Genomic DNA, 22,270 nt, shown 5'->3' with positions numbered 1-22,270 from the left:
ACAATTTAATCCTAATGGGACTCCAACCACAGGCAATTTAATTTGTTTTCAGCTTTCAATGTCACTGCAGCTACCTGCACCGTTGTGATTACCTGGCTCTGGTCCGCAAGGATTTGGAATGAAACCGTAACATTTGGGAGCCAGGGGCAGTAGGATATGCGTGCAGTTTTTTTATTTTTTTAAACTCAGGTTCTCTAATAGGCATGGGCAGAACATATGAGATGGTGTAATCCACAGGCAGATTCAGTAATCAAGCAAATCCATATCAGTTATGAGAGGGATTTTCAGTTACTAAGTTTCAGATACAGATATTCAGATTGATTCAATCATAACCAGATCCATCAAACTATACCATAACAATCAAAGCTATTTTGTTAATCACTACCATGAGTTAACTTAACATGGATATTGCAGCAATGATTTTTGAGTTCAATGATATCTCATCTCATCTCATCTCATCTCATCTCATCTCATTATCTCTAGCCGCTTTATCCTGTTCTACAGGGTCGCAGGCAAGCTGGAGCCTATCCCAGCTGACTACGGGCGAAAGGCGGGGTACACCCTGGACAAGTCGCCAGGTCATCACAGGGCTGACACATAGACACAGACAACCATTCACACTCACATTCACACCTACGGTCAATTTAGAGTCACCAGTTAACCTAACCTGCATGTCTTTGGACTGTGGGGGAAACCGGAGCACCCGGAGGAAACCCATGCGGACACGGGGAGAACATGCAAACTCCACACAGAGAGGCCCTCACCGGCCACGGGGCTTGAACCCGGACCTTCTTGCTGTGAGGCGACAGCGCTAACCACTACACCACCGTGCCGCCCAGTTCAATGATATTTTAAAGGTAATTGGCAAGGGTTGCATGTTACATTTGTAAGACACACACACACAAATACTTATAATGAAAACAGGTTCACCATTGACTTACCCACCATGAAATGAAAAGGTGTTAAAATATTTGTGGATTTTATATCTTGTTTCCACTTAAAATGGACAGTGTGCAATAAAAATATCACAACACAATGCAAATGATAATATAATAATGTCTTGTAAAACTTTCTAAAATGTTTTGTTTCCATATTTCTACACCTTTTATACATTTGGAAAGATTCTTGTCTCCTCCTGAGCCTGTATTTTCCTCCACCCACCCCACCCTCCGCTTTTTTTTTTTTGGAGAGGCACATAATTAAAATATCATATGGCACCAAATTTATGCCTAATTGCAGCATTTTTACTGTTGAAATATCCCCACTTCACTGTTCCAGACTATTTTATGTACTAATTTATTCCATTAGTCAAACGGGGGAAAAAGGACAATATTTATAAAATATTACCAATTAAATGATTGGCACATGCAAATATTTAAATGACTTTTTGCACAAAATCTTTTGAACGAAAACACCAAGTCATATTATTCCTTTTGCGTTTAACTGTGAAAAAAAACCCCACAACCACCTGCACCACTAACACGTCTTACAGGAAGGAAATGTTCACACATTTCCAATTTATTTCTTATCTCCAGTTAATTGAAGTTTGACCCTTACCTCAAGAAAACAGCACAGTTATTCATTTCAAATTAGTACATTCAGTAGTATGCGGTTTTGCATACACCACTTTGTGTGTGAGTTCTAACAATGTGAATATAAAACAAATGTGTGAAAACTGACGAGAAGAGTCCACAGTTTAATCCTTTCACCACTGTTTAACTTTTTCCAGAAGGGGTTTCTCGACTACAGTGAAACAGGAATAGTGGTGTGCAGTGGTGAAAGGGTTAATATCACAACGAGTATCACAAAAACTGTTTTGGAACTTGTCTGAGATGAAAAAGTTGCTCTAAAGATGTGATGCAAATAAAAAAACCCACAGTGATGGAAATGGGCTTTTTGAATAAATGATGGCATTGATGATGTAATTATCATGTTTCAGTCCTATAGCTAGATCTAAACATACCTAAACATCAGCATGGCTACAGGACGACACTCATATGATGTTTGAGAAGACCAAGAAGTGAAAGTTTTCTTTTTATTTAATTGATGAAAGCAACATAAAAATATAACTGTACCCCAGATCATGGTAAAGACATTACTAAAGATATATGAATAAATAAATATCTAACTTCAAACCTATCTATTTGGCACTCTAGTCTTTCCATACAACACAGGTTTAAAAAAAAGTCCTGCACTTCTTTGGGTATTGTGAGGTTTGTGGGTATTTCTTTTTTTCAGAAATTAATTTCTATATTACAGAACATTGAAATGTACACTGAAGACACTGAAGAAATTGCCTAGCTTGATGTCAAATGGCTGAACTATTCCTAAGTAAATTGTCTTGACAGTTCTATTCCAGGTTGTTAATAACGTGGCCACTATCTTTTTTCTTGTTTGTTTTAAAGTAATTTATAGTATCTATCTGCCCTTACTATGAAGGCACTTGGGCTACTAACCTTTCTCTCCCATGCTGCCAGACACGCAGAAGGTATTAAGCCTCTTTGTCTCTAGTAAGCTTAGAGTAATCTTGGATCAAAAGTGCAGTGCATAATGAGGAGTAATTTGATGTTTTTTTTCCTATTCGAAAAACCCACCACAATTTCATCTTGGATGAAATTAGCAATCAATAGTTTGGAAGGTCACTAGGTGGCTTCTTTTTTAACTATAATACAATATCATGGGGCGGCACGGTGGTGTAGTGGTTAGCGCTGTCGCCTCACAGCAAGAAGGTCCTGGGTTCGAGCCCCGGGGCCGGCGAGGGCCTTTCTGTGCGGAGTTTGCATGTTCTCCCCGTGTCCGCGTGGGTTTCCTCCGGGTGCTCCGGTTTCCCCCACAGTCCAAAGACATGCAGGTTAGGTTAACTGGTGACTCTAAATTGACCGTAGGTGTGACTGTGAGTGTGAATGGTTGTCTGTGTCTATGTGTCGGCCATGTGATGACCTGGCGACTTGTCCAGGGTGTACCCCGCCTTTCGCCCATAGTCAGCTGGGATAGGCTCCAGCTTGCCCGCGACCCTGTAGAAGGATAAAGCGGCTAGAGATAATGAGATGAGATGAGACAATATCATGGTGAACTAGTAACAATCTCCTGGTAACAATGCAAATGCAATCACGTTGCGAAGTCAGTCACATTATATTCAAGATCTGTTAGGCATCTTTTTATTCCAGGATGAAAGCTTAGGGTTTTTTTTTAATTATAATTTCTCAGCAGTGTATTCAATCTATGAATTTAGAGAACAAACAGATGTTAATTGTGAAATAATACACTTACAGTTTGAAAGCATCAATAACTGATGCATGCTTGCCCAAAGCTGCTTTCTGTTTTGGCAATTATCACTGTTATGAGTCACCTTGCAAAGATGAATAAGCATAATTTTAAATACATACAGCTGTACATCACTGATTTCCACGCAGACATGACTCGAATCAAATGTAATATATTGTATGTCTATTCAATGGAGTGATAGTGGGTCGTCATATCAGATGGGAGGGCTAAACTCTAATATCTATATACAGCACAATACTGAAAGTATTAGGATTGAGCAATGTATATAATCGAATAAGAATGATATGGGGCAAACTATTACCCAGTGCCCCCGTTAGGGGTCGCCATGGCAGATCTGTTCTGCATACAGTATTTGATTTGGCACAAGTTTTATACCAGATGCCTTTTCTGATGCAACCTTCCCCGGCTTGGGACTGGCACTAAGTATACACTGGCTTGTGCAACCCCAGTGGCTGGGTATTTTTACCTAATTTGCATGTCTTTTGGACTGTGGGGGAAACTGGAGCACCCAGAGGAAACCCACACAGACTCTACACAGAAAGACCCCCATTCGCTGTGAGGTTCGAACCCAGAACCTTCTTGCTGTGAGGCAACAGTGCTAACCACTGCACCACTGTCCTACAATAAAACCGTAACCGGTTCATTTATTCAAAAAACAAAAACGCACTAAACATACAGTTCTGGTGTCTGTCCTTTTTATTATTTGTGAAAATCGGAGATTTTTGCAAATATGTTGATCTGTTCGTTTGTTCGTGCTCTAGCATCATCATTTCTTGACCAATCTTCACCAAAATGCACAGGACAACTCACTAGGGTCACACAAAGACATCATTAGTTTTTGGTGGGTCAAGGTCACCAAGGCCAAATCTTGTAAAAACACCTAATCAGCCATAACTTCCATTTCTTTGTGATTTTCACAAGTATCGTGCGCTACACGACTTTTCGTTTGTTTGTTTGTTTGTTTGTTTAGACATTGATTGGACAATATGTGTGAAATCTAGGAGGTGTTTCTCTCCGTCTAATCACTTGACACAGCTATCACTGAGAAGCTGTATGATTATACAGTTTGGGCTAGAAAGAAATCAGCCACCATTCTGTGTATTTTTCTTCCAACCACTGGTGCTGATGCTGTGTTTGGTGCCACATAAATCCAAACTATTTTGCCTTAATACATTTCTTAACAGAAAATACTGTAATCTATTGTGGATTCCAAAAATGAAACCTTAGTTATGCGGGTTTAGCCCTGGTAGTCCATTTAGGCCAGCCGCCCCTAATTCAATGCAGCATTCATGCACAAACAAAGAAAGCGTAGACTGAGCAAACTGTCTCTGAGGAATACACCAAATGATTGTAGATATGTGCATCCACTCAAGGTGATCTGCCCTTTATCGTCATCACTTACTGCATTTTGAATGTAATCCTATTCTTTAGTGCAAAGCTTCAGGCAAGGTCTGAGTATGCATTTAATTTACTAAAGGATGACTTGCAAAGTGTTGTGCTGAGCAGAGCTGTACCTGGCAATTTTTGTACAATATCTCTCACAGGACAGCATCAGAAATAGCAGCCTCTAAAGTAAATCCTTGCAATCAAGTGCAATACACACCGACTATGATGTCAACCCACTTTCCAGCCCCCTAACAAAAGAACAATGCAGTGGCTGAGGATGCATTTTCATTTCTCCCAGGATCAACAGTGAACTACAAGGTTAATGAGTTGCTTTCCTGATCACACCATTTTTCCGGCTTTGCTTCCATTTAAGCAGGACAAGTGCAGTCAATTTGACCATTGAAAGCTTTCTCCCGTCTCAAATATTGAGCCAAAGTCAATAAAACAGTGATAGATTAGTACTAGGGCTGCATATTTTTTCCGCATACATGGCATATCTTGATACATGATCACTTATGCAGTGTAGGTACATGATACAGTGTGATACAATATGATTTAGAGCTGTTTTCCATGCAGTACAATACACACCTCCTTCACTGGGATTGAAAGGCACAGAGGACACACCCACTAAACTGGGACTGACAGGCATAGAAAATACTTCTCAACACAGAAAGTGCTAAAGTAAACAAATCTGACCAGATTTATAGATAACACTACACTAGTAATAAAAGAACCTGGATGAGTGTGGTGTTGGAATTTATTGGAAAGGCATCCTTGATATACAGTGTCTTGCAAAAGTATTCATCCCCCTTGGTGTTCATCCTGTTTTGTTGCATTACAAGCTGGAATTAAAATGGATTTTGGGGGGGGTTAGCACCATTTGATTTACACAACATGCCTACCACTTTAAAGGTGCAATTTTTTTAAAAAAATTGTGACACAAACAATAATTAAGATGAAAAAACAGAAATCTGGAGTGTGCATACTGTAGGTATTCACCCCCAAAGTCAATACTTTGTAGAGCCACCTTTTGTTGTAATTACAGCTGCAAGTCTCTTGGAGTATATCTCTATTAGCTTAGCACATCTAGCCAGTGGGATTTTTGCCCATTCCTCAAGGTAAAACTGCTCCAACTCCTTCAAGTTAGATGCGTTGTGTTGGTGTACAGCAATCTTCAAGTTATGCCACAGATTCTCAATCTGGGCTTTGATTAGGCCACTCCAAGACATTTAAATGTTTCCCTTTAAATCACTCCAGTGTCACTTTAGTAGTATGTTTAGGATCGTTGTCCTGCTGGAACATGAACCTTCTTCCCAGTCTCAAACATCTGGCCGACTCAAACAGGTTTTCCTTCAGAATTGCCCTGTATTTAGTGCCATCCATCTTTCCTTCAATTCTGACCAGCTTCCTGTCCCTGCAGATGAAAAATATCTTCACAGCATGATGCTGCCATCACCATGCTTCACTGTAGGAAAGGTGTTCACAGGGTGATGGGACGTGTTGGGTTTGTGCCACACATGGTGTTTCCCATGATAGCCAAAAAGTTCGATTTTAGTCTCATCTGACCAGAGAATCTTCTTCCATGTGTTTGGGGAGTCTGCCACATGCTGTTGGCATGTTTTGTTTTGTTTTTTGGCAGATTTCTGTTTTTTTTTTAAATCTTAATTATTGTTTGTGTCACAATAAAAGAACAATTTGCACCTTTAAAGTTGGAGGCATGTTGTGTAAATCAAATGGTGCTAGCCCCCAAAAAATCCATTTTAATTCCAGTTTGTAATGCGACAAAACAGTACAAGCACCAAGGGGGATGAATACTTTTGCAAGATATGGTACATCTTATGCTCAATATGCACTGTTTTGAATCACATATAGAAAATTTTGAGCTAGCATGCCAAGTCTAATTCTGATTCTTTACACCATTCACACTGACACAGTGATTAAAAGAATCAAGAGGATTATCAAGTCCTCTCAAGATGGCCAAGAGTAAACAGATATTGTCAGACTAGAACCCTTCTGTATCACATGCTTTGTGTGTAATTAACAAAGGCAAGATTTTTGACAGGGGGCCCTGTACTGGGGGGGGGGACCTTCTTCAATCAATGCCCTAAAATTAGCTCCTAACTTGTCGAATTGCAAGAAACTCCTAAAAATAATGGCTGTGTCATTCCTGCCTTTGGGACTTTTTTGACAAAGAGTAATTCACAAAACCCCTTAGCGCTATAAGTAGCGCCTAAGTCTGGGAGAACTAAGAAGTAGTCAAGAGGACTCCTAACTCACTAAGAACAACTCACAAAGGATTGTAAAACAATTGCTGCATTTCTACATCACAATGTTTTGGAAAAAAAATAAATTACACTGAATTACTTAAGATACCACCTCAACTGCAAGGGATTAATGATTGTTGTGGAGCTTGTGAGGGATGCAATAACATCTCCAACCAATGGAAAGAATCCAATCAGTGCTGAAATTAAGTGTTAAATTAAGCGTGGCAATGCTGTGCTAGTTGGTAACAGAGAAAAAAGCAACTTTGCAATCCTGACAACTTCGGAATCTCTGAGCTGTCCATCAAACAATAAATGCACTCTCTAGATGCCACATCATAGGGCAATTCATATGCTTCCCTTCAGACATTCACCATCTACAATGTCGGTCTACGTGGTGTGATCAGTGCTATAGATGAAACACATAAAAAAATAATCACACCATCACAAGACGAGGATGTACTTGTAAACAGGAAAACAAAATCATCCCATCAACACAGCACAATTCAATTTCCCTTAGACTTCTGGTTTTGAGGAAACAGATTTTCTAGTTTTGTTTCAAATTCTTGTCAGTGGTAATCAGATATATGTGAGAGTCTGGATCCTCAGACTTTTCTTCAGCCAGGAAGACTAATTAGTCTAAAAAATAATACATAAAAAATCCCTCAGCCCACATTTGACTAACATAATCAAACTGCTTAAATATACTCAAATGTACAATAAGGTTATTTATTTATTGGAACAAGAGAGTTTTATATTCATTAACCTTTCATCCAGAGAATATATTTTATTAAAATATCATGAGATTAAATTGACTTTATTTACAGGTCTAGTTGTGTATGAGTTATTGAAGGTTGGCTTGAACACAGTTATTGAAACAGGATAACGAGACCATCAATAACGGCGCAGCTCACACCGGCCCCGTCTAGTCCAGAAGGAACGATCTAAAGTGGGCCACCTTGCACAGTTCTATTCTCAACCAGTTTAGCTCAAATATTTGAGAGTAGAACTGCACAAGGTGGCCCACTTTAGATTGTTCCTTCTGGACTAGACGGAGCCGGAGTGGGTAGAAGTTTTATCCACCCTAGGTACCCCTACCTTCATGCCAGAAAGAACCAAAATCGGTGAAGAATTGAGTGAGAAGAAGCAATTTGTGTGGAAACTGCTCATTAGGGCTTAATTACTCCATATCTTCATTATTAATTGTAATTATGCAAATTTGGGTAGAAGCCATATGCATCGCAGACAGCCCTACCTTCCTTCCAAAAAGAATAAAAATTGGTGAAGAATTGAGAGAGAAGAAGCGATTTTTGTGAAATGTGGATGACGCCGGACAAATGATGGACCACACATGATGGCATAAGCTCATCAACCTGTCGGCCGGGTAAGCTAATAACTACAGGCACCTAATACTAAATATAAACTTTGATAATAACGGTCTGTGATTTCCAGCACTGTAAGAAAGTGCAAGTATCTCGGACCCCTGGCTAACCTTCACAGACCACTCTTTGAGAACCATGCTCCTACTGATGTAATGGATACAGATGAGGTTGAAATCTACTGGACTATTTCTTTAAAGCTCAAAAATGTCTCTGCTCTGAACTGTTCTTCTATACTGCAACTCTGCCTACAGAATGACCTATAATTCCTTTTTTCAGACACAACAAGATATTGATCAGCGCAACCTTCTATAGTAAGCCTAAAAGAATGTCCAATGTCAATACATCCTTCATTCCCTTGCATCTCAACCTCTGAGGCAAGTCCAATCATAGCAAAATGCAGCTAAACATCTACCACCTACTTGGGACATATAGATTGGCTCAAACCAACCTGCCTGGCCAAGAAGGTTTAAAAAAAAATGTAGAAAAGCCCACAGGAAGTTCTCACCTGTAGGTCCAGCACACTGAGTTTGTTCTTGTCTCCTGAGTTGCGTTTGAATTCCTCTATGGTCCAGGAGGGTTGTGGACGTTGTGGACGCAAGTCTGTGTAGAGAGGACTTCCCTTCACATGCGTCTTGACAGAGGGGGGGAAATGGTGAGGGCTGAACACTTGCTCCACCAGGTATGAGTCCTTCGGGACCTTGGATGACCGGTGGGCCTGGTGAGGGTCATACTGTCGATCTGTCTATTGGATAAATAGGGAAAATATCAGAAAAATGGACTTGAGCTGATCAGAAAGTTGAATGATGAGAGAGAGAGAGAGAATGTAGTTTTTTTTTCTTTTTTTAAACTATGGCATTCTGAAATAGGTTAGTGTGCTGAACGATACTCTCTCTGAATGCATTATTGATATTTCCCACATTACACTATGTAAAATAAGGATAATTAAACAGTCTAATACCCCTTTTCCACCAAATCAGTTCCAGGGCTGGTTCGGGGCCAGTGCTGGTGCTGGTTCACAACTCATTCAACTTGCGAGCCAGCTGAAAACAGTTTGCTTTTCCATAGCTCCCGAGCTATGGAAAAGCAAACTGTTTCTCAGCTGGCTCGCAAGTTGAATGAGTTGTGAACCAGCACCAGCACTGGCCCCGAACCAGCCCTGGAACTGATTTGGTGGAAAAGGGGTATTAGACTGTTTAATTATCCTTATTTTACATAGTGTAATGTGGGAAATATCAATAATGCATTCAGAGAGAGTATCGTTCAGCACACTAACCTATTTCAGAATGCCATAGTTTAAAAAAAGAAAAAAAAACTACATTGCTAAGGGGAGCCACATCATTACGTCACTGTATACGTCAGTTACGTCGCTGCATTTGCATAAACCTTGGCGCGAACATCGAAGCAACAACAACACGGAGAAGAAGAAGAATAAGCAGCAACAACAACAATAATGGATGACTGCTGCTTTACTGCATCCATGATATCTCGTCGCTTATTTAAAAATGGCAACCTTTCGCGGTCTTGCTATTGTTGTTGGTCTTAACAACTCCGCCCCCCCCCGCTGACGTAAGCGGTTCTTTCCTCTGGCCCAGCAAAGAGCTGGTGCTAGCCTGGAACCAGTTTTTCTGGCCCCAGAGCCAGTTCTTTGTCAGTGGAAACAGAAAACCCAGTTCCAAACTAAGCACTGGCCCCAAAACAGCCCTGGAACTGCTTTGGTGGAAAAGGGGCATAAGAGTCTTCTTGACCTACAAGGTGTTCAGTTAAGTGGTCTAGTTCAGCTGTTTCAGCTCTTCCTAAATCCCTTTTCTTCCAAGCACAGTAAGTGCTACAGTCCCAGAATTGGGGATGGACAACACGGCAAAATGGAATAACAGCAGTAGTTGTAGGTAGCCTACATCAACTATAATGCTAGCAAATGCAGCAAAGTATTTAGCTTTGTAGGTGTTCACCCACCTAGAGACATGATTCTGTAATATTACTGCTGTGCTTGCAGAAATTATTTTTGTCTTGTTTGTCGTGCAGAAATGATCTGTTTATTATCCCTTACAGTCTCAACTTTATTTCTACATATTTCTTCCTCAGGAGTGTATGGCTATTTCAAGATACGTATAATACTGCAGCCCAGACTTTCTCCATGGCTTAATAACTGCAAGCCAAGATGAGTATTACAGGCAATAATGACAATGCATAACATAATTACATCTTTATTTATGAACACAACCAGTGCTAGTAATTGTATTTTGGTGTGGCATGACTGCAACACACTTACTTGTTAGCATTTAATTCTAAAAAATAAAATAAAACAAGTGTTGCCAGGCAAAACAAACCTCGCCTGACAGCACTTATTTTATATCTATATGTTGATAATGGTAATATTTCTCAATCATCAGCTGTCAGGTTATAGTCCTATGAAAATCCATGACCTTGAGTTTGACATTTCAAAGTCAATCAAGGTCAAAGGTCATGGTGGCAACTGAAAGCCCGTATAGGACTTCTTATATGTTGATAATGGTAAACATCTGGCTATCATTAACCATTTTAAAGTTATAGCCCTTTGAAAACCCATGGCCTTGAGTTTGACCTTTCAAGGTCACTCAAGGTCAAAGATCATGGTGCCACATGAAAGCCCATAATAGCACTTCCTATAAGATGATAATGGTAAACATCTGTCTACCATCAACCGTTTTCAAGTTATAGCCCTCTGAAAATCTGTGACCTTGAGTTTGACCTTTCAAGGTCAAAGATCATGGTGCCAAATGAAAGTCCATATGGGAGTTCCTATATGCTCATAATAGTAAACATCTGTCTATTGGCAACTGTTTTTGAGTTATAATGGAAAATATGTTATTTTGACCGATGACCTTGACCCCCCTGACTTTTAACCCCTAACCGCTATGGAGACTGTCCAAGGTACCCCATCATGAAGCATATGGTAGGAAGCAGAATTGAAAGATACACATTTTGGCTTGAAGTCAAAATGATAAATTTTAAGAAAGTTATTGAAAAAAAAGGATTTTGACCTTTTCGGTGACCTTGACCCGATTACCCCCAAAATTTAATCAGGCAATCTACGGACCATTGCCCACCTACCCTGAAAATTTGAAGTCAATCGGTGCAACCGTCTAGACGCTAGATTGTTAACAGACAGACATATAGACAGACAAACAGACCAACAAACAAACCGCACTGATTACAATACCTCACCCCGCTTACTCCGTCACGGGTGAGGTAAAAATAAAAAAAAAAACAGTACCCTGACGGTTGTTTTTCACCAATGAAGTACAGAGATATAAGAGCAACGAAACAAAGGTTTTGCTTTTCTGTGTTGCACGTTGTCCTCGTGTCTCAAATGAAAAGCAGTACCTTAGTGTATTGAATTTCACATTTCTTCCCTGGTGTAATAGTGTTTCTATTTTGTATGGGATCTTCTCCATAATGAGGCGGCACGGTGGTGTAGTGGTTAGCGCTGTCGCCTCACAGCAAGAAGGTCCGGGTTCGAGCCCCGTGGCTGGCGAGGGCCTTTCTGTGTGGAGTTTGCATGTTCTCCCCGTGTCCGTGTGGGTTTTCTCCGGGTGCTCCGGTTTCCCCCACAGTCCAAAGACATGCAGGTTAGGTTAACTGGTGACTCTAAATTGAGCGTAGGTGTGAATGTGAGTGTAAATGGTTGTCTGTGTCTATGTGTCAGCCCTGTGATGACCTGGCAACTTGTCCAGGGTGTACCCCGCCTTTCACCCGTAGTCAGCTAGGATAGGCTCCAGCTTGCCTGCGACCCTGTAGAACAGGATAAAGCGGCTAGAGATGATGAGATGAGATCTTCTCCATAATAGTTCGGTTAAAATCACATTTACATAGTTTTCCCAATTGTAGTAAATCAAGAGTCACTAAGATGTGTTTGGCGTCAAATCTTTACTTCTATACTTTAGCACTGCAGGCTAATGTTGAAAAAAGTAATAGAAGTCTAGAAGACACTGTTTTCCTTCTCAGTGTAATTCTCACATGTAAGTCTTTAGTAATCCCACTCAGATTTCCCAGTATATTTAAAGACAGATTATGACAAAAAAACAAAACAAAACATGATCTACATTTCCATACAAACAGGCTTCCAATGCTGTTGGCATGCCAGAAAGACATCTTAGATATTTAGTATAGACTGCAGCAATTTAGAAACTGCAATCAAAGTGTCTGAACTGCCTGTCCTCCTCTTAATCCTCAAAAATGCTTATCACAGAAAGTGTTCAGTCAGAGTCAATTGGTTTAACTCCATTTACCAATGCAAGGTGGAAGCATTGCTATGGGGTGCTGAATGAACAAATTCGGTTACAGTTTCATAACTGACATACTTTGGATATGGTGGCACAATGGTGTAGTGGTTAGCACTGTTACTTCACAGCAAGAAGGTTCTGGGTTTGAGCCCAGTGGTTGGCGAGGACCTTTCTGTGTGGAGTTTGCATGTTCTCCCCGTGTCTGCATGGGTTTCCTCCGGGTGCTCAGGTTTCCCCCACAGTCCAAAGACATGCAGGTTAGGTTAATTGGTAGCTCTAAATTGAGTGTAGGTGTGAATGGTTGTTTGTCTCTATGTATCAGCCCTGTGATGATTTGGCGACTTGTCCAGTGTGTACCCCGCCTCTCGCCCATAGTCAGCTGGGATAGGCTCCAGTGTGTTTGTGACCCTGTACAGGATAAGCAGTGATGGATGGATATTTAGCTCACTTTCCTCACATTTCGCTCATTTTTCTTTCATTTGAGACAGAAATTCATGTAAAACGTTATATATAATTGTTAAAAAATGTGTATACGTACAAAATAAATAAAAATCTAAATGGTGAATGTTACATCTAAATATTAAATAGAAATCTAAATGTTAAATTTAAATCTAAATGTTAAATTTAAATCTAAATCAGTAAGCCCGCACACCGGCAATAACTGCCTGCTCAATCTCTCCTACTGGGAGCAAACCGGCCATGTTTGTGTCACTTCCCCTCGTCTCACCTACTGATCCACAGTCAGTGGTGTGGGCGGGGCCGTGTGAGCTGAGGCTATGGCAAGGGGCATGAGCAGAGCGTTGACACAGATTAGTTGCATATTTTCTAAACATTTAGCTTTACACTCAGCTACCGATTTAGATTTAACATTTAGATTTCACATTTAACATTTAGATTTAGATTTTTTTGTGTATACACATTTTTAACAATTATATATAATGTTGTTTTGCATGAATTTCTGTTTCAAATGAAAGGAAAATGAGCAAAATATCCAAAATATGTCAGCTATAAAACTGTAACTGAATTTTTACATTCGGCACCCCATACATTGCTCTTTTAATATTAAGCATCTCCGAAATAATGAAAATATTTTTTGGCCAAGTAGCAGAAACAAGCACTACACAATTTACATACATTTTCCTAACATAATACTGTATGTGTTTAAACTAATATATGAAATTGACAATTAAATGATGTCGACCTGATGCTGCTTTTTCTCTTTCAAGTCAATGCCACAAAGCTGTTTCAAACAAAATCACTGTTTAAGGACTTAGATTACCTTGTAACTAACATGCTAACTACATTTTAAAATAGGTTACCCACTGATAATTTAAACAGGACAAGACAGAGTGATACAGCATTCTTTTTTAATTGGAAAAAAACGAATCATGTTTTCAAATAAATGTTTCCCATTAGATGATACAATTGTGTATCATCCTCCTCAGATCATGCCATCGCAAAAAACTATAACATCCTCTTTTCAGTTGCAACACCAAGCACCACCATTTTATTTGAATAGACAAAAAATAATAATTACATGTTATGTCTGTTTACTGCCTGCCCTTTTGTTTAATGGACAGCTAAGACCCTCCTACTCCTTTCTAAAGTTTGATTTGGGTGTGCCTCAGAAAGAGTTCTGACAACGTACAGTATGAACCAGGCTTTAATCTCGGCGACCGACCACAGGAGGCAAGGAGTATCACGATATGATCTCTGGTATGATATGCATGAGAATGTACCTTTGGTTTCCATTTGCCCCAATGTTGTAATCCCAAACATGTATTAGAAATGGTTTATTACACTGGCGCAGAATCAAAATGCCATAAAAACTTCAATAAGTGTGAAAATTATTTGGTCACTTTTGGCCTACAATATACAGGGTGTTTCAAAAACTACAGAAACTACATAGTCTAGGCAAATGAAACTGAACAGGCTTAATGTTGAGCAATATAAGATTTATTCCTCAAAATCTGAATGAGAAATTCAAAGGCATGTAGATTCCATGAACGATTTCACAAATTTTCAATATGCGTGCCGCCTGAGACACGGCACTCTAACATACAAAATGGCTTTTCTTTTCCAGTGAATGGCATTTCTATACCTAAAAAGACAAAACCAAAAAACATTAAACATAAAATGTTGACCTGTTTCCACACATGCTGTTAATTTGAGGTCAACTGAACAAGAATTGGCAAAGTTATTAGATTGTAAAAATATATAAATTTTTTTAAAACACCCTGTATATTGCTTATAACTGACCTGCAGTATACACCTTGTTTTTTTCATGCAGACTTTGCTATAGATTTCTATTTTATGACTTCGACATTACTGAGTCAGTACAAAAAGATTTTAGAGTTCCAAACATTCGTTCATTTTCAAGCACAAAATTAAATATTACAGAAAAAAGTTTGTATCTGAGCAGCATATTACATAACAGAGCACTTTTCAGATTAAAAAAGAAAACATAATGAAGGCTACTGGATTTTGGCGCAAAATTACGAAGCAAATGTGACAAAGTTTCCAGATGAACTGTGGCTGCTTCTGCAAGATGCTCAGTAAAACCTACAGCTCATTTCCTTATAAAACTGCACTCATTGTACCTGAGACTATTTTTTTAAAAGCAAAGGGTAGTCTCACACCAAACATTGACTATGATTCATTTATTATGGCTTACTGCTGTTTTATAGTATGTTTTTTTATTGTTGAAACATTTCATTTCATTGTTTTTAAGCCATTTTTGGTCTACGGCATTTCTTTACATTTGCTTAAGACTTCTGCACAATACTGTATATCAAGTCATGTACATTTATTTGTATAGAACTTTTAAGACAAATACAGTATGTGCCAAACATGATTGACTTGAAGTTATCGGAGGAGAATAACTGTTCGTTCTGAGTTCCTTCCATGCTTTCTTCTTTCATCTACCTTTATTCTATGAGGGTTGTCTCTGCAGCTAATGCTTGGCTTGCTCAGCAAGAGCTAAGTCACTTAACCTGATGTTTGCAAAGCTGCTTGGAAGTGATCTGTACTGTTAAATGCATTACACGATATTCTGTTCTAATTCTATACTATTTTTCAGACACAACTTAAGCACTATTCAATATCAAGCCCTATTCAATAGATATGGTCAATAGAATGTCACAGTATGCAAGCTGGTAGAGAATAAGACTCATAAGCTTAGGCTTGTGGGGCTGAAGCTTATGTACACAGCTTTGGATAAGTGCTTAGAGGGGCAGTGATGTTTCAATGGTTAAGGTTTTGGGCTGTTGAGCAGATGGTTGAAAAAGAGTCTCAGCATTTTCAAGCCGCCACAGTTGAGCAAGCTTCCAGGGTTGCATACTCCAACTTCCAAGCTGGGATATTAGAACAAAAGCAATTAGTCAGACTGTGATGCAATCAGTTAAGCAAGTGATTATACATATCACACATTTATATGTATATTGACAATCAAGTCTGGATTCATTTTATGCCTTTCTCTCCTTTCTGCTTAAAGACAATGGATGTGATGTCCAGTTGGTCCCTGGGTTTGATCAACACTATCTTCTTGGTTTAAATGGTGAAAACCACAACCTTGATGGTTGTGGATGAATTGTTAGCTTGTAAACAAGCATGCCAGACATGATGGGTGATGCATGGCAAAGATAAAAATGATGGATGTTGGAAAGGAGCAGAACACAAATTACAAAGTAGATAGCCAGCAGCAGCTGGCTTCATCTTATGAAGATAGGACAAAAATTGTGACATATAAAGGACACTGACAAGCAGATGGTTTAAAATGAATGCAAAAATGGCTTGCTTTATTGAAGAGCAGCTTTTAGTCGAAATGAACATAAAGCAAAATACAAAGGTAGTAAAAGCCATAGAGCATAGCCTCAGACTAAGTATTAATAAGAAGTTGAGCGGATGTCTGGAATATGCCAGGAATAAAACATTATGGGGTGTGCTATTATAGGTAAACAATCCACAATCTAATAGTGCGTTAAGTGACCACCCTGAAATTGATTTTTTCCCCCTATAAGAACATGTCCCAAAGTGTTTTATTCCCCTTCTACTACAGAGATTTGCCAACTATTGCATTTTTTATTTATCAATGAACCACACATCACACTTTTAAACTATATATATATATATATATATATATATATATGCAGGGCTCGAAATTCATTTTTTTTCTTCACCAGCCAGCCGGACTAGTTACCTTCCAAAGTAACTAGCCAAACAGAAAATCAACTAGCCAAAATTTGTTCATGTATGAATTTTACTTCTGTCAAAAATAACGCAAAAGAGAGTAGTTACCATTGTTCATGACTAATGTGCATTTATTTCAAGACCCGAGTATTTTGATACATACATAAATGAGAACAACACAGAGCACCATAATATCAACAAATAATAATATATTGGGCAACTTGGTGTATGAGTATTGAAAGCAAATATACTTACTACCATGACTATTGCACCCAAAATATGTCCAACATTCTTTCTGTATTTAACCATTTATGAGAGAGAAAGCATTAGGAGCTTCATATTGACTAGGAATCAACTTGAAAAAAATTAATTATTCCATAAAAATCATATCGCAGCCAAGGCCTACCCTGCTCCCACGTTTGCTTGTAAGTCCTTTGTCGTTTCTCCTCTTCAGACCGAGGTTGCTTTGTCCCCATCTCTGGTGGTTTCTGTACACCTTTCAGAAAATCCCACATCGCAACGTAGCTTTGGCAGATGTAGATGTAAACAACAACAAAAACACGTGTTTAAATGGGCGATAATGTGGCCACATCTATTGAATTTGATAACGTGATGTGGCAGCGGGGGTGTGGCCAAGTGGCAGTCTGTGAATGAAGGGCGGAGTCAGGGAGGGTAAGTGGTGGAATCATTGCACCTGATGGGGATTAACCTGTGTTTGTGTATCTTCCCCAGTGACCGCGCCCTTTAAAAGGAGAGGAGAGCAGAGAAAGGGAGCTCTCTCTCCCCAACCAGAACACGTGTGTGTGTGTGTGTGTGTGTGTGTGTGTGTGTGTGTGTGTGTGTGTGTGTGTGTGCGCGCGTGCGCGCACAGGCTGGGAAGTGATAAAAGGCTGAAAAGCTAGCAATAAATAGTTCATTGAGAACTCAGTTCTGGCCTGCCGTGCTTCTGTGCTCCACCCACCTGGTCCAATACTACACGTGATTACCGCGATATTCAACGAGATGCGTTATATGCATGCGCAGTAGTGAAAAACCGACAGCCTGACTCGTACACGATATGATTCGCAATTCTTCGGTAGTTTCCGTCCTGCCGATAAACACATCAATTAACACAGATACGACACGCGCTTAATATGTGGCGGCTTTAGTTGACGGTGTGTCTGAATCTTCGCTTCATATATATTTTTTATTTTCAACCAGCCAGCCGGGCTGGCTAGTGACAGGAATTACCCGCCAAATGAAAAATTAAGTCGCCTTGGGCGACCGGACCACCGCGAATTTCGAGCCCTGATATATATATATATATATATATATATATATATATATATATATATATATATATATATATATATATATAATTACATTTAATGTTGTGGAATGTCCCCTAGATGAGTTAGCTCCTATTATATCCCTCATCAAAAAATTCCTGTGCAGGGATTGGCCAAGGATGGCTCACGTGACATAAAATAGTTCCACCACTGATTAAGCAATATATCTTGTGATGTCCAAAAAAAAAAATGGACATGGTGTGAGTCAGTCATAGTATATCCTGGATATGCCATGAACTGACGTCACAATTTCAAGCTGAACGGCCAACTCAGGTCTTTTTTTTTTCACAATAAAGACAGACAAAAATAGAAGTCATTAATACAATCAAAACAAAAACACTAACATTTCAGCCAGGGGGATCTTCAACTGAACACATTAAAATAACCACACAAATCAATTGCTTTAACAGCTTTCTGGTTTTATGAGTCAGTAACTGTTTTTATGTACTGCTTGGTCTCTTTTTCAAATACCAGAAATAACGGTTTAGTAACCGACTAGAGTCACAGCTGTGGCTCTGCGAGCATTTCTGTGTGTGTAGATCTACATACTGTATCATAGCATGCCTAGTGAGGCAGGCAATAGCATGGTAAAATAAATAAATGTAAAAAAAAGGTTAAAAAAGCGATAGCATGGTACATTGCATATGCGTAGGTTGAAGGTTGTTCTGACGTAAACAACAAACGTGAGTTTATGCTGAGATTCAATCTCACAGACGAAAGTTAAACGTTAACAGTTTTAGTTTGGAATTTTTTGATGAGGGACATAAATCAAATATACCATGCACTGAGAGGCTTCAGCTGAAATTATGGATTCTCTTCGGTGACTAGCATAGCACTATTTTCTTCAGGGCTGCACCCCTCACAAAATTGTACTATGCCAGTCATGTCAGAGAATCTATAATTTCAGCCGAAGCCTCTCAGTGCATGGTATATTTGATTATTATCCCTTACGTTATATCATCTATATTTAGTCATGCCCTCACCAGCCTCTCCTATTTTTCTGTCTCTTGAAGTTAATAAGACAAAAATGTAGTTTGCTGAAGACATAAGTTTCTCCCCTTAAGACTCTGTCCTGTCAACTCTCCTGTGGTGCAAAACCTACTGATCATTACAGAGCGCTGATACCCGAGACTCCTTCCCTAAATGTTAAATAAAGGTCTTCTCACAGAAAGTGTCCCCACTTCATATTATACAGCAATGGGCCTCATTTATTAATCTTTTCATAAAGTTATGTGTAAATGTTTGTGTGAACCAATCCAAACAAAATTCTGCTGGATTTATTAAAGCTTCAGAAATGCTGATTTTCTGCATATTTAAATGATAAATAGTATTCAACTCTAACAGCACAGTTAATTGTGTTTAGTGATGCTCACAAAACTCCAAAAAAGGCAAAGCAGAAAGCGCAAAGTCCCTGAGCGGCCCTAAGCGTCCAAAAGTCCTGACCGATGCTGTCTTGGAAAAGCAGGATGCTATGCTCAGAGCAGTGGAGGACATTGCAGCAACCCTAAGAGACATGAGTTTAATTATAAAGCAAACAGTGGCAATGTGAATAGGTGAAAATAAAGTTTGCTATGTAAATTAATCTGATGTCTGAAATTGTCCCATTTACTGAATTCCAGAATGTGCAGCAGCCATGTCCTAGCTAGGGTTTTCGTTTTGGGCTGGAAGAGCTGATATGTGATGTATTTGGGAACATGCTGGATGATGGCACACAGCACAGTAGGGAGTATGGGAGTATAAGACTCATTGTAGGTTGAGACATCCCAGATCTGTCTCTTTGAAATGTGCCAGTATCAAGAAATCAAAGCACTGACAAAACTTGGACATTCAAGAATGGCACAGGATCTTTCTATCAGATGAACTCGTGCTGGCTCTAAAGTGCTGCACAACATTAAGACAAGATGCCATGGCAAATGGAACCTATTTATAAGCCAGCTTTCATCCTCAAAAAATTTTTTAAAAAATAAAAATAAAAAAATCATACCAGTCTCTAAATATCCATCCCCCCCAGCGCAGCATATGCTAACTCTTTCAGTAATATCAAGTCTGCAATTTGCACCACCTTGGGCTATGCACAGACCAGCCCACCCTCCTTTCATACAGGGGCATTTCTTCTTAATTTAATGACTATATAAGGTAAAGAGTGTTTCTAAGTTGCATATTCACAGAATCTGGATTTCATGATAAAGATGCTTTGTAAAATGGTAGGACCTTCTTTTCCTTTTTCCGCTTTTCCTTCTTCTCATTTTATTGTGGAACTGCCACCTAAAGTGATGCACAAGTCCACATAAAAGGGAATCGATGGACTTAAAAACAAATATTGATTGATTTCAGGAGGCAAATACAGTATCTGACAGTCTTTTACATGGAGACCTGTAAAAGAGACACTAAGGACCTGACAGACTGATTGGCATCTAACATTAAAGGTAGACTGCCTTTCAGATTTTTCAAGTGTAGGTCATAAAAATAATTTTCCCTGACACTCAATTGTTTTTATTTAGTGGACCGAAAGCTACTGAATTCAAATCACAGACTTCCAATTTTATTATAAAAAAAATTTGAACAATTAATGAATTTAGGGCCACGTGGCCCTAAATTCTTGGCTATTTTTTCCTGCTTCAACATAAACCAATTCAAGATACTGTGTCATGCATCACATGGTGAGCTTTCCCTGTTCGCACAAGGCATTGTGGGATACAAATTTGAAACAGGAGAGAAAAATGGAGGACGTGAGTGTGCGAATGAAACGTGAAAGACCGACTACAGTAACAGAAAGCGAGAAGAAAAGACGTTATGTTGTGAAGGAAACGCAGGACCAAACTAATAAATATCGGTGGTCAGTGAGCACCTCGGTGTGATCAACTGTTCGTTTAGCGACAGAATGATGTAACCATCAGTGCATGGTTAAGGTAAACCTGCGCATGCGCAAACAGACTTCCTCTGTCTGCTTGACTGCGCGACGCGAGCGATTTCATGCACATTATTTGCTCAGGAATCCCTTCAAATTAGATAACTTCCCAGCCACAGAATGGCCTGATATTTTGTGAAATACTACAGAAATAAACATATATCACAATGACCAAATTTCAGAAGGAACTAAATTTCACCGATTTTATGAAATCGAAAGGCCGTCTAGCTTTAATAATGTTGAACCGCTAATGAGTTATAAATGACAGCATTGAACAAGATTAGAGAAAGATTGTTAAAAACTACCGGTATATGCTGAAACGTCCATTCAATGTGATATGTCAAGAGAATACAGGAGTGAGGACATGTAGATACTGAGTGAGTAGATGGCAGCATTTTAATTATCTTACATTCTGTGATGCCGGGCCTTGTAGAAAGTAATGGACACAGGAAAAGAGCTCAGTGCAGGAGGACATGAGAAAGATTTTGCCACCCACTAACCACTCTCTCTCTCCTCTGCCTGATAATGACTCCTCGGGTGCTGGCTGCTGAGGATGTCATTCCAGCTCATGGCTGCATGAACACGAACCACACACTGCTGAGAAACATTTTTCCACATTCACCCTCATTTTATTTTCCATCAATGTCCTGCATGTAAATAAAGCAGCGTTCAGGGTTCGATTTAATTCTGTGCCATGAGTGTTTGTATTCATGCTTGCCTTTCCACGCTGCAGCATCACAGCTTACGTTGTACATTTTTATCAAGTTTTCTTGCATAAGTGAAAACTCACTTATTTCGAGAAGCCTACTTCTCTTAGTTACAGTAGTGTCTGTAATTAGTTTTAAGCTTAAGTTTGTAATTAGTTTTTAGCAATATACAGGGTGTTTTCAAAAACATTTGATATAATTTCACAATCTAATAACTTTGCTAATTCTCATTCAACTGACCTCAAATTTTAACAGCATATGTGGAAACAGGTAAAAATTTAATGTTTTTTGTTTTTATCTTTTTAGGTGGGCGGCACGGTGGTGTAGTGGTTAGCGCTGTCGCCTCACAGCAAGAAGGTCCGGGTTCGAGCCCTGTGGCCGGCGAGGGCCTTTCTGTGCGGAGTCTGCATGTTGTCCGCGTGGGTTTTCTCCGGGTGCTCCGGTTTCCCCCACAGTCCAAAGACATGCAGGTTAGGTTAACTGGTGACTCTAAATTGACCGTAGGTGTGAATGTGAGTGTGAATGGTTGTCTGTGTCTATGTGTCAGCCCTGTGATGACCTGG

The 22,270-nt window shown here is 39.4% G+C and overlaps 1 protein-coding gene across 1 annotated transcript in view; it reads right to left on the bottom strand.

Moving 5' to 3' along the window:
* minar1 (membrane integral NOTCH2 associated receptor 1) overlaps positions 1 to 22,270 on the bottom strand; it is a 63,897-nt gene that overhangs the window by 10,418 nt on the left and 31,209 nt on the right. The window contains exon 2 of the mRNA XM_060940474.1: positions 8,820 to 9,056. Coding sequence (XP_060796457.1) covers positions 8,820 to 9,056 — 237 coding nt within the window. The remainder of the gene's footprint in view (positions 1 to 8,819; positions 9,057 to 22,270) is intronic.

This window comes from Neoarius graeffei, chromosome 15 (assembly GCF_027579695.1).
Source record: "Neoarius graeffei isolate fNeoGra1 chromosome 15, fNeoGra1.pri, whole genome shotgun sequence".
In the NCBI taxonomy this organism is placed as follows: Eukaryota; Metazoa; Chordata; class Actinopteri; order Siluriformes; family Ariidae; genus Neoarius; species Neoarius graeffei.
Note: the sequence above shows the minus strand (reverse complement) of the source record. Positions and strands in the feature narration are given on the sequence as shown.